The 19130-nt window shown below is 31.8% G+C and overlaps 1 protein-coding gene across 2 annotated transcripts; it reads right to left on the reverse strand.

The window, feature by feature from the left end:
- Positions 1-6497: 6497 nt before the first annotated feature.
- Positions 6498-18626, reverse strand: LOC143078886 (glutathione S-transferase omega-1-like). Of its 2 annotated transcripts, none has more exons than XM_076253916.1 (5): positions 18421-18626; positions 11246-11351; positions 10501-10720; positions 7405-7528; positions 6498-6932 (listed from the first exon to the last, which is right to left on the reverse strand). In XM_076253916.1, exons 1-5 carry the CDS (start codon positions 18443-18445, stop codon positions 6697-6699), a joined length of 711 nt encoding a protein of 236 aa, XP_076110031.1. In that variant the 5' UTR covers positions 18446-18626; the 3' UTR covers positions 6498-6696. The 2 variants fall into 2 exon arrangements, with proteins under 2 accessions (XP_076110031.1, XP_076110032.1); XM_076253917.1 differs by lacking the exon at positions 18421-18626 and adding an exon at positions 16692-16748.
- Between the last annotated feature and the right edge of the window lie 504 nt (positions 18627-19130).

The following is a 19130-nucleotide window of genomic DNA, read 5'->3' on the forward strand; positions in this document are numbered from 1 at the left end:
GCAAGTTCTGGTAGATGGTCACAAGCACTTGTCTCAGAAAAAAAACATATCTCAATACCTGAAAATCAGGTTAAGGTAGCCTACATAAATAAAAAAAAATTCTAAGACAAGTTCCCGGTGTGTGGTTCATCATTATGAATGTGAACTTGATTATAATTAATTAGCTTCTCAACAGTTGATTTTCAAGTCTTTTTTTTTTACAAGTGTCTGAAGGGAATCCGATTCATTAGAAGAGATCGGCAAGGAGAGGCGCACGTTAGTCTTTCAGTAGTCTTTAGTCTTTAGAAGTGTCAACTTGACACTATAATCTCTGTCTGTAATTGTGATCACTCTGGTAATTTTATGTCGCTATCATATAATATCTTGTAGGGGCACAGCTCGTTCCCATAGCAACGTCGATATTTTTTTGGAAAAGTCTACCTCCAAATTCAACATATATGTTGTCAATAAGAAACTCCAGCATACTGATCACTTGTTCCTCTGTGTAGCATGTTTTACCTTTTTGTTCACTATTAACAAAATTGCAAATAAATAGACAACTGACGTTGTAGGAATGTCTGTGGCAACAATACACCGGAATGCTCTCACGGTCCGGCATCTACTGAAACAAAAATCAAATAATTGCACTTTACCAGTATGCAGTTAGTTAGTCTATACAGAGACATATGTGTCATACATGTCTCTGGTCTATATTTAGTGTATAAAGAACATTAGTGTCACCTGTGACGAGTATAAATAAAAAAAAAAAATTTCTTTCGGAAAATGACATCTGAAACAAACACAAACTTTCAACTACCTTTTTATAAAGAATAACCAAATGCAATTCATTACTGGCTTCCGAATCTGCACAAATTAAAACACCTTACAAATATAGATTTATTTCGTCTTCAGGCCATCCAGGTTCTACTACTAAACTGTCTATTCTACTTACTAGTAAACTTGGTACAGTAAAAACCCTGGTAATAAATTGTTTAAATAAGGCCTTTGAAAAAAGTGGAATTTATTACTTTTGGAGTGTCAACCGGTATACGATGGAAGTACTTGATAAATTGCATCCATACTTACATTGGTGATTTCGAATCTGTTCAAAGTATAGATTTTTCTACCCTATCTTTCACTTTGTTTCATAATCTCATTAATAAAACATTCACACACATAGTTATATAGTTTATAAAAAGCCAGAATGCCAAAAACATATTTTCAAACTCTTTTAGGTCATTTTCGTACAAACTATTAAAATAATTTGCCAAATAAACCTGCACTGATACGATAACTGCCCTTGCATTTTTACTAGATAATTTTTGTGTTCGCTGCGCAGATTCTTGTATCGCCAAGTTATCGGAATAACAATGGGGAGTTACTGTGAACTATTTATTGCTGACCTGGGCTCAAGCTGTTGTTGTATTGCTATGAGTTACAATTTAAGACTAAAATCAGCAAAAACCCATCGAAACAACATCTGATACAAAAAATGAATAACACTTTTGGATATTTGTATGATATATTGACTCTCATTAATGAAGTCTGACACTATTCCTGCTGAAATGACTTTACTGAAATAATGCTAATACTAATAACAGACACTATCCATTCCTGGACCTTGATGTCTATATTTTTGACGCTAGTGTTTGTAATAAAGTATTAATTTATATTTTATCGAAAAGAAATTTTATGTATTTCCGGGGCCGGGAAAATGACACCAGGGTTTTTGATATCACAATCTATAGTCAGAACATTTACTAAATTCTATCATCGGTATAAAGACATCATTCGTAAATATAAATTAACATGCAGACATCTTATACGTTTACTGAGGTATTTCACGTGCAATCTTTTATGGTAATATTCTATACAAAGCAAAATAGTGTCGGCATTCACATCAAAAGCGTACCAAGACTTTAAACAGACTTATTCAGATGAAATATACCGGTAGTTACGATACTGTTGTTGGATCATTTAAGATGGCATATTTTGATGTTAATATTGATTAACTCAGGGGTCTTTATATCGGAAATAAAACACAGTAATTCTAAAACCAGTTGTTGGCATGATACGGGTTATGTTCTTCTCATACATTTCTATAATGATATGATACAAAACCCTAACGAGAGGGATTGTGTTTGATTTTCATATGACAAAGACAATTAGTTTGATTGATGTCTATAGCTGGTATGTCAGTAACTTCTACTAATCTTCAACTGATTTATTTATCATTGTTATTTTTCTTAGTTTCTTTTGTTCTCTGACATCGAACTTGGACTTCTTTTCAGCTGAGTTTTACTGTGTTGACCCATTGTTGACCTTCTGCTGTTTACTGCTCTTTAGTCGTTTTGCTGTCTCTTTAACATGTTCCCAATTTTCATTCTTCATTTTATATATTGTGTTAGAGGTTTTTTTAGAAATTAAAAAAAAATGAATTATAATTTATAATTTATTATAACGCCTATGATGTAAATGATATGAGTCATATATATATAAAAGAAGATGTGGTATGCTTGCCAATGAGACAACTCTCAACAAGAGACCACAAGGCCACAGGCACTTGTTTCTATCCATAGGAAGGTCGACTATCCATATATATGGATAGAAACAAGTGCCTGTACACAAGGCACAGAAATTAACAATTATAAGCCACTGTACGGCCAATGCTTGTATTATCATATTTTTTGACCCAATGGTTTTATTGAAACATCCTTGCTAACCCTTAATTCATGAATTATTTCTTGCTGATAGTTTTTTGGTGGTTAACAATTCCATTTGTTGAAATAACTTTTCAATCATGATAATTTCCGATTTATAATTTTTGTTGAGCCTGCGACTTTTGTCGCAGGGATAGTGATCCGGCGGCGGCGGCGACGCGGGCTACGGCGGCGGCGTTAGATAACTTCTTAATTAAAAACTTTATATTTTAGAAGGTGGAAGTCCTGGATGCTTCATACTTTGTATATAGATGCCTCATGTTCCGAAGTTTCCGTCAGTCACATGTCCAATGTCCTTGACCTCATTTTCATGGTTCAGTGACTTCTTGAGAAAAGAAAAGTAAAAACATTTTTGTAATGTTAAATTCTCTTTTTTTTTATAAGTAATAGGATAACTATATTCGGTATGTGCGTACCTTGCAAGGTCCTCATGCCCGTCAGACAGTTTTCACTTGACCTCGATCTCATTTCATGGATCAGTGAACAAGGTTAAGTTTTGGTGGTCAAGTCCATATCTCGGATACTATAAGCAATAGGTCTTATGATCTATATGTCAGTCGCGCAGGTTTTATTTGACCTTGACCTCATTTTAAAGGTTTATTGCTCAGTGTTAAGTTTTTGTGTTTTGGTCTGTTTTTCTTAAACTATAAGCAATAGATCAACTATATTTGTTGTATGGAAGAATTGTTAGATGTACATGTCTGCCTTGTATGGTTCATCTGACCTTGACCTCATTTTCATGGTTCATTGGTCAATGTTTAGTTTGCTGGGTTAATGTTAAGTTTATATGACAGTTGTAATAAATCTTTATATTTAGGACTATCAACATAATATCAATGATTAGTAAAGAAGGCGAGACATTTCAGCGTGTGCACTCTTGTTTTTAATATAAGGATTTTTTTAGGGCAATGACTATTGTAAGCGATTGCTGACATTTCACTCAGTCATGTAGATCTTGTCCTACTGGTACAACTGACATTTCTGTCATGTAGATCTTGTCTGTCTGATGCAACTGACATTTCTGTCATGTAGATTTTATCTTTCTGGTACAACTGATATTTCTGTCATATAGATCTTGTCTGTCTGGTGCAACTGATATTTCTGTCATTTAGATCTTGTCTTTCTGGTACAACTGACATTTCTGTCATGTAGATCTTGTCTGTCTGGTACAACTGACATTTCTGTCATGTAGATCTTGTCTGTCTGGTGCAACTGACATTTCTGTTATGTAGATCTTGTATTACTGGTACAACTGACATTTCTGTCATGTAGATCTTGTCTGTATGGTGCACTTGACATTTCTGTCATGTAGATATTGTATTACTGGTACAACTGACATTTCTGTCATGTAGATCTTGTCTTACTGGTACAACTGAAATTTCTGGTATGTAGATCTTGTCTTACTGGTACAACTGACATTTCTGTCATGTAGATCTTGTCTTTCTGGTACAACTGACATTTCTGTCATGTAGATCTTGTCTGTCTGGTACAACTGACATTTCTGTCATGTAGATCTTGTCTGTCTGGTGCAACTGACATTTCTGTCATGTAGATCTTGTCTTTCTGGTGCAACTGACATTTCTGTCATATAGATCTTATATCCCTTGTTTTATTGATTTTGTATTCACATTGTATCAAATTTATTCGTTCAGTGTATGTTCACTTGTGTTAATATGTTTTTTGATTGAGTTATGCCATTTCAATTTATATTTTATAGTGTGTCTTTCTATGTTGTGATGTTACACTATTGTTTCAAATAAGGGTGAAGTTTTATAGTATAAACTTTATACCATTGAAACTTTTAATGCCTGTCCTAAGTCAGGAATCTGATGTTCAGTTGTTGTTGTTTGTTGATGTACGTGTGGTTCATAAGTTTTCTCGTTTTTTATAGATTAGACTTTTGGTTTTCCTGTTTATTGTGACTTGGATGGAGAGTTGTGTCCTTGGCGCTCATACCATATCTTCTTATATCTATAGATATTATCAAGGAGAACATTAACAGCTTCAATCATCTCATCACACCTCAATATATATATATCTATCAGATTTAACTTCTCACTATGGGAAATTCATACAAATGTCTTCTTTTAGAGAATCATAAATGAAATGAAACCAAACAGGGCATGAATGTTCCTTATTTATGAGGTGCTGACCAAGTGTTGTTACTTTGAAGACGATCCATAATGAAAGATGTCCACCAGCGGGGGACTAAGTTTAACATAGGACCCTATGGTAAATGCATACAAATGACTTCTTCTAGAGAACCACTGAATGAATGAACCTGAACATGGCACGATGTTCCTTATGAGGTGCTGCATGCAGTGTTGCTACATTGCTGCTAATTTACTGTTCAAGATGGCCACAGAATTTTTTTGGATAAATTACGGGTCCAATATTAAATCAAATTTGGCCTCAATCATCATTTGGCTATCTGTTAGTTTTTCTATCTATTTTTACATGATTTTCAAAACAAAAGTAAAGTCAGGTGTGCTCTTCAGTTCATTTAATCCATGTGACTGACCTTTATTTTTTTTTTTGAATGGTACTGGATACAACTGTACACCTTTTGACAAACACTTTCTTCTTTCAGTCAATTCAATGTACATACTATTTGATGTGACCATTGTAAGTTAGATATATGTTTGATATCACTGTCTTTTAAGGTGTAACACCACTAATTCAGGCTTGGCCAGAAAGCAGTACATATTTAATGCAAAATAGTTCCTAGGCATGGGGGTACTTTCAAAATATGTAGAACATTTAGGTACTTTTGGTATCAAATGAAAGCTGAATAACTTATAAACATTGTAGAACTCTTTTTGACTTGTAATTTTGAAAAATAAAACAAATGCCTGAAAGGAGTAGATTTAGTAAGACCCCTTTTTGGCCCCAAAATATATCAGTTTTTCAAAATTGTTATAATGTAAACTTTAAGCTATTTATTGGTAAGTATAATACTTCTGCTACATAAATATGGGCTGCTTTTGACAATAAAATGCACATGTATCAGGTACTAGCATCATTACGTCATGCTAAATTACTGAAATCTTTACAATTCTATCATTTGAGGTAAATTCTAGACGGTTTTCGTCTTAAATGGAAGTGGCCGCATTAGTGTTCATTCTTAATATTTAAATGTAAGTTGTATTTTATGATAATACATAACATATATAAAGGTTGAGGATGAACATGGATGCGGCCACTTTCATTTTTTGACAAAAACTATCTGAAAAGTGACATATTATGGCATATTTGATAGATTTGTCATATTTAAGCTTGAATATGAGCGTCTGAAATGACTAAATCAGTTTAAATCTTTTACACAAACTAATTGAATCGACTGAAGTAGCCACTTAGATGTTCAAAAAGTGTACAAAATTTTTCACCAGATGAACATGAAATTTGAGGCCAAAATGGGCCCTTACCGGATCTACTTCTTTATAAAAGAGGGTGCATTTTACCTGTTAATAAGATCTGAAGTAGCTGTTTTGGTACATCCAAAGTTCCAGGAACCCCTATTTTCTTATGTGCTATTAAAACTATGTTGATTATTTCAGTACAAAGTATGCAACAATTGTCACTTTATTTGAACTTAAAACAAAAGAGCTGTGCCTGCTAAAAATTGAGGAATTTAACATAGAAAGCAATGGGCCATGAATCAGTGGTGTTATACCTTAAAATCTAATTATTTTTTTACTTTGTAAGGACTGTAACACTGAAGAAATCGAAGCTCTCTGGCAGGAGTCAACTCTTGGGTGTATTGCATTATGATATTATTCATCTACAAATTACAAGAGATAACAATTTGCTTTTATTATATTTCTAAATTTTCATAACAATAATTTTCAACATACATATAAAGCTCTCTATAAATATTGAATTGTGAATTGAGCCTGTCTTAACTTGAGACCCTCGAGACTTGTCTTAAAGTAAACATACAAATAAATATTTTTAATTGGTGAACGATTCTTCATCAGTCATCTTTGTTCATAACCCATTAAAGACCAAAATCATAATTTGGTTGTCCACTCATATAGGATTTCATAAAAACCAGATGTGCCTGGTCATCAAATAGTGTTGCTTTTACTGCTGGTAAATTCCTCATCCGGGCAACCCACTGATTTAAATTTGGGAATGTTTCTTCTGGTAGCATTTCAATATTCATTGTCTTTAAAGGACTCATTCTCTCAAACCATGGCCATGCAAAGAAATCCAACATGGCTACTTTGTCTCCTAAAACAAAACAAAAAGTTCCAAAATAAATGAAAAAGTTGATATTTTCTTTATTTCACTTACTTTCATTTATATCTGTTTACCAACTACAGGCAATGCCCATGGACTTCTATAGAACATTGACTTAAAATAGCTCCACATTATTCCATCAACTCTTAAGTAAGCAAACATTTTAATCCTTTCTTAATTTGAATTTTTTAAATAAATGTCATAAAGTAGCTATTTCCAGAGCATTGATACTATTTGTTTAGCTTAAATTTTCTTTTGTATTGAAGAACACAGTCTTGATTACATTAAATAATGTTAGTTGGAACATTATTCTGAACCAATTATTCCCTTGGGAACATATACTGTAATATGCAAGTGAAAATAATAATTTCTGGAACTTATATCATGAAGGAACTTCCATTTCATGACAGCTGTTGTTTTATTATAAACAATTTATTTTTTCTTGTACAAAAAACTAAATTACCTCCGAAATATGCCCCTCTTTTTTCAATAGCTTTTTCCAAAATTTCAAGAACTTTGTTTAATTCTGTTTTTACTTCCTCGTCTTTTCCCTGTGATCTGAGGTATTTGTAGTAATTAGTCACAAGCTGGAAAATATTAAGATAAAAAAATATTGATTATCAAAACTGATGCAATAATAGTACCTCTATAAAAAAGAAGATGTGGTATGATTGCCAATGAGACAACTGTCCACAAGAGATCAAAATGACACAGACATTAACAACTATAGGTCACCGTACAGCCTTCAACAAAGAGCAAAGCCCACACCGCATAGTCAGATATAAAAGGCCCCTATATGACAATGTAAAACAATTCAAATGAGAAAACTAATGGCCTTATTTATGTAAAAAAATGAACGAAAAACAAATATGTAACACATAAACAAAGGACAACCACTGAATTAATTTCAATTAAACGACAACCACTGAATTATAGGCTCCTGAAGTCGGTCCGTCATGATGAGCTCTACATGGCACCATGCATACAGTGTTACTTGTCAGTTGGTGTTTTATCTTTATTTAGATTTCAGGGATCTCTGCTGAATTCAATCAGAATTTGTCTATGCTTTACCAAATAAATCTTGAAATTTGTTTAAAGCACCCAGTTGATAAATATGGAAATTAATAAGAATCTGAGGTTCCAACTCCCTCAGGGAAAGTTGCTCCTTGATGAGTTTGGATATTCTTGTGGTCATATAGCTCCTAACATATCATGTATTTTTATATCCCTGGCTTTTAAATCATTGGGTACAAGTGTTCTTGGTGAAGATAAATCCACAAAGATATTACATTTATAAAGTGTTATTTTCATAGTCATGAAATTTGGACATGAGCCCATCACTGATAACCTCATATTGTGAGTCTAGATTTCTATTTTTAGTTTTCTTGTATTGATTGATTGTTATCTCACTAAAGATTATTGCAAAGTTCACATTACAAAATGAAAGTTGTTCTGAGGATCTGGATGGGGACTTCATTAGGTCATTTTTCTCTAATCTCTTTATTTTTTGCCCAATATTCTCTAATTTTATTTTTTATGGTCTATGTTTTGGTTGTTTTTTTATACTACATAAATGAAGTAAATCAAAAGCAACAGACAAACAAAGAAACACACAGATTTCTGTGTTATCAAATTGTATATATTTGATTCAACAACTTTCATACTTTAAACGTTTGGGTTTCCAAAGTAGAATAAATGTACAAATGCGCATGGGAATTTTTAAATAAAAACATAGGGTCTAAAGTAAACTTTGTTGTAGAGAGCTGTAGCCTCAGAAAACAAGAGGTAACAATATTTTGGTTGGATAGTGTACATCCAATCCAATGAAATGAAATTAAGTTTTGAATTTTATAGAAACAAACTACATGTATTCAGTTTTTTAAATAGTTTAGACCCTTGATTTTCCTGTTTGAATGGTTTTACACTAGTTATTTAGGGGCCCTTTATAGCCTGCTGTTCGGTGTGAGCCAAGGCTCTGTGTTGAAAACTGTACTTTGACCTATAATGCTTAACTTTTTACTAATTGTGACTTGGATGGAGAGTTCATAATAAATTTTCTTATACATGTATCTATATACTTAATAATAAAGTTTTCTCTTATTGTTGTTTAACCCATATGTTTTTCCATATTCTGAATAAAGGCAAACTATTTGAGAAAAAAAAGATGAATTTGCATAAATTTAATATTTTTACCGAATATAATAAACTAGATATAAGTTATAGAAGTACCTTGCCATTATACTCTAATAAGATTTACTCTTTCAACTGAATAATTAACTAGATATACATGTAATTAAGAGAATAATAAGCTATATCTAGTAAGAGCAATACCTTGCCATTATACTCTAATAACATTTACTCTTTCAACAGAATAATAAACTATATATACATGTAATTAAGAGAATAATAAGCTATATCTAGTAAGAGCAATACCTTGCCATTATACTCTAATAACATTTACTCTTTCAACAGAATAATAAACTATATATACATGTAATTAAGAGAATAATAAGCTATATCTAGTAAGAGCAATACCTTGCCATTATACTCTAATAACATTTACTCTTTCAACAGAATAATAAACTATATATACATGTAATTAAGAGAATAATAAGCTATATCTAGTAAGAGCAATACCTTGCCAGTATACTCTAATAACATTTACTCTTTCAACAGAATAATAAACTATATATACATGTAATTAAGAGAATAATAAGCTATATCTAGTAAGAGCAATACCTTGCCAGTATACTCTAATAACATTTACTCTTTCAACAGAATAATAAACTATATATACATGTAATTAAGAGAATAATAAGCTATATCTAGTAAGAGCAATACCTTGCCATTATACTCTAATAACATTTACTCTTTCAACAGAATAATAAACTATATATACATGTAATTAAGAGAATAATAAGCTATATCTAGTAAGAGCAATACCTTGCCAGTATACTCTAATAACATTTACTCTTTCAACAGAATAATAAACTATATATACATGTAATTAAGAGAATAATAAGCTATATCTAGTAAGAGCAATACCTTGCCAGTATACTCTAATAACATTTACTCTTTCAACAGAATAATAAACTATATATACATGTAATTAAGAGAATAATAAGCTATATCTAGTAAGAGCAATACCTTGCCAGTATACTCTAATAACATTTACTCTTTCAACAGAATAATAAACTATATATACATGTAATTAAGAGAATAATAAGCTATATCTAGTAAGAGCAATACCTTGCCAGTATACTCTAATAACATTTACTCTTTCAACAGAATAATAAACTATATATACATGTAATTAAGAGAATAATAAGCTATATATATAGTAAGAGCAATACCTTGCCAGTATACTCTAATAACATTTACTCTTTCAACAGAATAATAAACTATATATACATGTAATTAAGAGAATAATAAGCTATATCTAGTAAGAGCAATACCTTGCCAGTATACTCTAATAACATTTACTCTTTCAACAGAATAATAAACTATATATACATGTAATTAAGAGAATAATAAGCTATATATATAGTAAGAGCAATACCTTGCCAGTATACTCTAATAACATTTTGTCTCTTGCTCTCCTGTAAGGATCAGCTGGTGTAAGTTTTTCTTGTGTATAAATGTCATCTAGATATTCATTACACACAACAGACTCGTACACAATCTTATCATCCTGCTCCAGCACTGGAACAAGACCAAGAGGGTTCCTTTCAAGGAACCAGTCAGGTTTGTCCTTCAAATCGACATTTATTGTTTCAAATCTGAAATAAAAATAAACAAAATGATGCAACAACAATGACAAGTTTTCCTTCAGTTGTCTGTTGGTATCAAACAACACTGTTTAAACCATGGTATGTATTCCCCAAAAATGGCAAGATACACTCGAGTATATTGTGAGTCTAAAGTCCTAATTGCTTTATTGATTGTTGTCATTTTCTGTTTATTGTCCAACTTTGTCGTAATTTATGAAGATTTTCTGCTTCCCAGTCGCCCCCAAGGAATTGTACATTTAACTAAGGATTTGTAAACTATATATAAGGATATTGATATTACTGGTCATAGTGGGTTTTTAGGTTGCTGTCCAAAGACTTTTACTGTTTGTATACCCTGCTTGTTTTTACAGATGTGTACATGTATATGCTATTTTGTGCTATTCCTTAAGAATAAGAACTCTTATGTAAAAATTTATCAAAGGCAATAATTTACATACATATATTTTTTGTGCTAAATGTGTGTGGATGGTTACCTGCTTTAACTAGTTGTAATACTTATTCCCATAAACTTACTGTATGTTTTTATGAGCCAGCACTAATCGTGTCCTTTGTGCAAAGGGACAGAATCTCATACTGTATAGGCGAAGTTTTCCATTTTCTAAAGGTGGTAATGCTGAACCTATACGAAGAAAAAAACATTTCATTTACATGAATATATATGCAAAATGTGAAATTTGTAAGTATATGTAAATATTAAGGTAACACGATACCGAATGACGTTACGCCATGAGTTATCGTTCCTGACGTTATCGAATAACGTTCAAACATATAAGCCAATGCAGCAGGTTTTGTGTGCCATGTTAACTTTCCCTAGATGCAGAGTGCCGAGAGTTTTGATGCAATACGTAGTGGTTATTTGACATAGATTGTTTTATCGTTTTCAGGCAATCATTCTGCTCATTGTTAATCTTTAAAAAGTATTACTTTACTTTTTAAATATTCTGTTTCTTTGATATTTTTAGCATCTTCACACTTTATCTATATATGTTCTTATGCATAACAAACACAGTTTTATCCCTTTATTTTTTTTTCTTGGTCTAGATATAGGAAGATGTGATGTGAGTGCCAATGAGACAACTCTCCATCCAAATAACAATTTATAAAAGTAAACCTTGGTTTATTTTTGCAATAAATACTTATTCATGATTCACGCCGTATCCCCATGCAATTTTGTTTTGAATGTAGAAATCTAATTTATAGAAGCTTAGGGTGATGTGTGAAAAAACGGGGAGTTTTACAACTATTTACGCGTTTTAAATTAAATGGTCATCAAAAACACCGCTCGGACAAAATTGAAATTTATTTGGATGAGAACACGGATTTAATTAGGGGAAAAGCACAATACAAGCAGACGTTGAAAATCATACAGAAAATAGTTTGTTTGTTTGGAATGTAAAAAAAGTGGTTATTTAGCCGAATAACTTTTCCTGTGTTCCATGTGTAAGCAGTCTCTGAAATTCATTGGTCTGTACAGAGTAAATTCGATATAGTTTTGGAAATATTTTAAAATACAGTGCCAGCTTTGTAATCGTATAAACCAGGTCTACTCAGGACGGACAGTAACATCGGAATGAAGTATTATAAATTTAACGAAGGCTGAGAAATATATGGTCACTTGATTCGGCAGAAATAAAATAACAAAATTCAGGTTCCGTTACAGTCTGAATAAAGCCAGCCCCGAGTATCCACTTCCGTCTACAAACGTAAGTTGATAGTTGGGGCTGGCTGTAGTCAGACCGGTTCCGTGTTCCCTGATTCCGTTATAATTTTTTTCTTGAAATTTACATGCAAACGACTGACTTTTTATTCAAACGGCAAGAGACTGTAAAAAAGCTAGATCTTGAAATCATTTAGATTTTATATTCGTGTTAATTTACGCTTGCATGGGTATTCGGTGTTTTTTAGTTTTGAGTTGGAAATAATGTACATGTCCAAGCTGGGAGAAAAAAAGACCGAAAGAAAATTGACAAAGTTACCTTTTAGGCCTCTAAGGGCCAAATTGCTCGCATACTAGGCGTCGGAAAAGGCCCGGAAAGTTTCTTTCTTAAAATTAGTTTTTAGAACAAGTATATAATAAAATTGAGAATGGAAATGGGGAATGTGCCAAAGATCGTTTAACGCGTTAAAACATCGTATTGTATTTATTGTTAACTTGTTCTCGTCCTGAACATGCATGAAATATTTTCCATTGGACGTTAACCAACCAATAATCAAAGCAATCAATCCTACAATTTACACCCGTAACTTGGAACTTTAGTTGTTAAAATTTAAATCATTGCCTCTAATTTTTTCAAAAATACGACAAATTTTAAACGCAGACCGCGAGGAAGACCAAAATTGAACAGTTACTCAAAACTAAATATATATGTTACCGCTTGCTCATTATGGAAGTGGGGTAACATGATACTTTATTTATAATTCAGTCCCTCCCCGTAATCGATCTCTCTTACCTACTTAATGTAGTAAGCGGAATATAACGACTGAATTATTCGGGTTAACAGTTTGGAAGGTTTGTCCGACTTGCTGAGCAAACAAGTAACACATTTACACCACGCAGAGTACACTATACTACATGTATTGTATGTACCAAGTCAAGAATATGACAGCTGTGTATCATTCTTTTGATGTTTTTCAGCTTTTGATTTCGTCATTTGATAAGGGATTTTTTCGTTTTGAATTTTTCTTGGAGTTTTGTTATTTTATTTTTTGTAATGTGTATTTTATCAGGAACATTATTTTTCTTCATTATTTTCACAAATAACAGAATTATTGATCTTTTTTGAGTGATGCATCAAATGTGCCTTTTATAAACAACTGTTTTCAAAATTTTATTGTACCGTCCCGAGCATGCATGAACTATTTGCCACTGAACGTTAAACAACCATCAAACCGAGTAATTAAAAAACTGTTAAATGAATCAATTTTTTTAAAATACTATATTTCTGCATCACGGGATGCAGTGATGATACCACCATTGTCTAATATGATGGAGTTAAAAATCAGTAATTCGGATGAATCTCACGTGAAATGTTTCATTTAATTTTCACGTAAATCTGAAGGTACTTTTTATGGTTTTAATCAAATTTTAGAACAAAGATACTATTTAAATAATTTTATTTCAAATATTTACGTGAACTTAACGTGTAAAAAATTCCGGTGATTTATGCATGAACTATTATCATAAATTAAGATTCACATGGAATCTGTTCACGCAAGTTTCAAGTATATGCTCGTTTGATGTGAAAATCAGACGATATAAATATTAATTCATATGAGTGAAATTCCTTATGCAGGATGAAATAAAATTATATTTGATTCAGGAGAATTTTATATTGCATTACTAGGAACTTTACGACAGTCGACAGGGGAAATGAAAATAAAATATACTCATGCAGATCCCGACACATATTTTTCTCTCCATTTCTCTGAGAAGGAATAACGTTATATTCCGTACACCATAACGTCACACGTTTTTGGTCAAGTTCTAGGCCTATCGATCAACTTTGAGGCCATTTATTTCAAAAACAAGGATGGTGACATATGAGTTTTTATACGTGTATGGATTCACTATGCAATCCTGGATATTATGTTAGTTTTTTGTTTTTCTCCGTATATAAGAAAATAGCCATCCATTCGAAAATCTAAAAAGGTAAGCTGAAAAAAAGGCATTTCCCCTATATACCTAAGTAAATTTGTCGCCAAAATTGACGTTTTCCTATGAAAATTACAAAAAAACAAAAATGGTGACCCCCATTTTTTATTACATATTCCGATGTAACTCGATTCAAAGTAGACGTATACCAAAAATTTTGGAAATCGGGAGATATGCCATTCGGTATCGTGTTACCTTAAATAATCAAATGAATAAGAATTAACAAGGTTTACATAGACACATAAAGTAAATATATTTATAACCCACATTCTGCTTAAAGTGATCAGGAGGTGGCGGAGCTTTGTCAAACCATGATTTTATAACTCTGCATCAGACTTGCATTCACATACATGCCTTCATGTCTGCGACTGTATTTTGTAATATCTGAATTATCCCTTTCATAAATAAAGAATATCCATTAAAAGGGTAGGTTTGTGCAATAAGACAACAACAAATCAACATTGCTGTGACTTTAGTAAAATACAGCCATAAATAGAGAATACTAAGAGCCTATAACAAGCATCAGTCTTAGAGGATACCAATGTTATAGACTAATGAGTATAGATGAGGGTAGTAATGCCCTTTAACATCAGGTGTCAAACAGTCATTTTTGGCTACCGTTAAGCGTCAAATTGGTTAAAATTTTACCATGATTCGTCAGAGGTCTCAAATAATTATCGTTACCGTCATATTTGGAAAAAAACTAACGTGATTCGTCAAAATCAGTTGATGTTTTTATCATCTAAAAGAAAGTATACATTTTATCGTCATACACCAAAAATAACCGTTAACGTCATTTGGCAAGAAGTTTTACCGTTATCCGTCATGAAGGTACCACCGTTACGACCCTCATATATGTCACCAACACCAAGTTAATAGACATGATTCTTTTAAAATACGCTTGACAGACACATAAACATAGATTATAATTTCAAGAATATTGACTTTATTGACATTTAGTCCAGTCAAACTAAGTTTGAACCTCAAACTATTTGCAACAGAAAATGTTGTAGTTTTAAGCTATAGCATTAAACACCAAATATACACAGAAAAAAATCCCATAAAATCTAACTTGAGGAAAACTCAAATTCTGCATTATTTTAATTTTGTATGGAAATTAACATTGGAAAGGGAGATAACTTCACAAAAAAATAAGTTTGTGGTTTAAAATTCGTGTAAAATACGATACTTTGATGGGGTTATAAGTTCTTATTTGACTATATTATATAATCTTCTACTCATGAAATGTACAAAAACACAGGTGTTATATGGGTATTCTTTTTTTTTGGCACATTTTTCATTAAAGAAATTGAAAATTTATGGCTTTGTGACCATTTTGATAAAATAATGTGAATATTTGGTATTCATGGTATTGTATATATATCTGTAAATTATATTTGTTCAGCATCTACCTTGTGTAAGGGAGCTACCATTTAATTTTTATGGGGGGGGGGGGGGGGCTAGGATGAAATTTGAAAAAAATAGACAGGACAGGCGTTTTGAGTAAAAAAAAAAAGGCAGGATGAGACACTTGCAAAAAAAAAAAAGTCAGGACGACAATTTAGGTAAAAAAAAGTCAGGATAAACTAAAAAAAAGAAGGCAGGACCGAAAAGAGTGAAAAATAAAAAGGCAGGACAGAGATTACAGCTAAAAAAAAATGCAGGACAAAATTTTTCATCCTAGCCCCCCCATAAAAATCAAATGGTAGCTCCCTAAAGAAACTTTAAAACACAAAAAGAAAAATATAATAGCCTTGCCAGACATCATAATTATTTGAACTAATAAATGGTCAACTAATGATTTTATATATATTAATTCTAGGTGGCAGCTTGATAAAAGATATAAAAACACCTATAGAGTTGTTTGTTATACTTTAAAGACAGCTAAAATATCAAGAAGCAATACATACTGTTGAATAGAAGCAATAAAGACGTTATAATTTTGTATCAATTTTATTGATATTTCTGCCTTTTTTTTGGCAGAGTTATCTCCCTTATCAATGCAAATCTCCATAAGAATTTGAACATTCAACATCATGTTTTTTTAGTTTTCCTCAAGTTAGATTTTATAGGTCTTTTTTCCGAGTATATTTGGGATATAACGCTATCAAAGATTAAAACTGTAAAGTCTTCTGTTGCAATTACTTCAAGGTTAGGGTAAAATTTATGATTGATTGTTAGTTGGACGTCCAGTGGCAAATATTTCATGCAAGTCTGGACGACGGATATTTGAAGATTGATATTGTGAAGATTGATATTTTGAAGATTGAATCGAATAACCAATAACATTTAAAGTATTTAACAAACCCTTGTTGTAACTTTTAAGCGACATCCTTGAAAAGATCCAAAAACCGAAAACAAGTCAACTCGTACTATTGCAAACTCGTACCACATCAACTCGTACCATGTAAACTCGTACCACTACGAAGTCCTACGAATTCATATCAACATATTTCTGATTAAGGAAATCCAAGATCATGAATGTCGTATCAACTAGAAGTTTAAAATAAAAGGCAACACGGTGGTCAGTCAAATGAAAATCGACAATACAGAAACCATGCAATTCGCAAAATACACAGAAATTTAACTCTATCAAAGTACAACTACAACTAAACATTATTATGTCTCTGCATGTGCATAATCGATAAAGGTCTTTCGTTTTCGTTTAAGAATAGTCCTGGATTACGCAGGCAATCAAACTATTCTGTTATACAATAAACATTTGAATTGGGATAGTAAATATCAGTATATTTGAATACAGGACTATTTAAGTTTTATCTCATATTGAAAAACTAGGCTAAATAAATTATGTTCTACAAATAGACATTTAAAAATCATTAATTTAAGTTGTAATAGCTAAAGTTCTATATAGTTACACGAGGTCTGTATAAATCGTTAGTAGACAAAATATGTACTTATTGGTAAAGACTTGATTAAACCCCAAGATAAACGAGATACACGAAACGTAGATGATTTCGAAGTGAAGAAGACATACCACAAACTCTAATGACAATAACTAGCATTCATTATAATCTACAATTTAAGGATGTTTGCTACTCTGTTTGAAAATAACAAGCTTTTAAAAGAGTATTATAAATTGATTGTACATTATTAAAGGAAATAAAAAGCTAAACTTGAAAGAAGGGTTCGTGTGCTTCAATGTATTTGAGATAAAGCCATTGAAAATTTGGCATAAATAATTCTCTCTAGAGTTTTTGGCACCATTTCAGTTTCAAAAACGATGAAAAAAAAGACGAGGCTATTATAAAATTTTCTAAGATGACATTTTAAACTATAATCAATCAAATAATGGAAAGAAAAGTAAGGTTTAATGGGCATTTTGTATTGCACTATATGGATAAAACCAGACGAGAGCGAACATCCTTCAACAGTTATTGCATTTATTTATACTGAAAATACGGGTACTCCTTATATAAATTACACTATTCATAACTAAATATGTGGAATACAAAACTGTTGTCAACAATTTTGTAACACTGAGAACAGACTAAAATCATGCTCTATTTTCTATTTTAAAACTATTGTTGTGTCTACATCCTATTCATTAAGTAACCGTGTTTTTTTCTCTAGAATCTAGGAAATAGACTCCTCAAATTATGTTTAATTTCTTCCTTACCTTAATTTCCCTAATGGGCATTTAGATTTTTTGCGGTCATCTACGTCATTTCGTTTATAGGATATCGGGTAGTTGTCTCATCGGCAATCATACCATATATCTCTTTTTTTTTTCTTCTTTGTTTTTTTTTTACATAGGAGCATTCTTAAAAATATGCCCCAGTGTAGCAAGTTGATGCTCCATTATACACATGTAGCGATACTAAATATATGAAACATGAACAAAAGGTTATCATATGATCATCTATATGGTGCGTCAATGGTCCAATTTGTAGATTGACCTGATTAAAGGTGCAAAATTGCAAAAGTATAGTTTAGCAGAACAACAAAAAACAATCCATTTCACGGATATTGTGTAGTCAATGGCCAATAATTAATTAAAAAGTAATAAATTACAAACCCTTTGTGTGAGTTTTGAGAGACATCCTTCCTATCTCAAAATTAAAGTCCAAAATGAAAATACAACGAATTCACTATATCTGTATGCTTATTAACCTGTTATCTTACACCTAATATTAAATATTTCGTTGGACGAGTCTGTTAAATACTAAAGATTTGTGATCATTTGTTCTAAAACACAAACCCCTGTATACTATCATCAAATGTAGAACTATATAAGGTTAAAATGTGGAACGATTTAAGGTGAAAATGTAGAATTATATTATAAATATGACTAAGCAAATTATTTTTCATTAATGTTTACGACGAGAATGACGAAATCGTTGAAGTCAGAATAATTTACCGATACATCATGAATGGTTTAATTTGGCACTTTTTTTCCTTGCTGATTTAGTTCGTGTTTCAATGAGGGGTCTTCAATAGTTAACACGAACATTGCAAATTCAAACTTATACAGTCATATTGCACGGATCATTAAGGAATTTAGAGTTCAAGTCATTACGATGTTTTGGCTATTTATTCAGTATAAAGTTCAAGAGAAAAAGGGGGGTGGGTGTTGATACCAAATGGGACAATTCATAACAGTTAAGCCATAAGTCGAAAAAATATTGAAGACAACATGAAAAACGACAATTCGCATAACACACACAGATAACTTGTGTATCCCCATCGTATACAACGGAGACAATAAGTGTACCTTTGACTGTCGTT

This window comes from Mytilus galloprovincialis, chromosome 6 (genome assembly GCF_965363235.1).
Source record: "Mytilus galloprovincialis chromosome 6, xbMytGall1.hap1.1, whole genome shotgun sequence".
Classification (NCBI taxonomy): domain Eukaryota; kingdom Metazoa; phylum Mollusca; class Bivalvia; order Mytilida; family Mytilidae; genus Mytilus; species Mytilus galloprovincialis.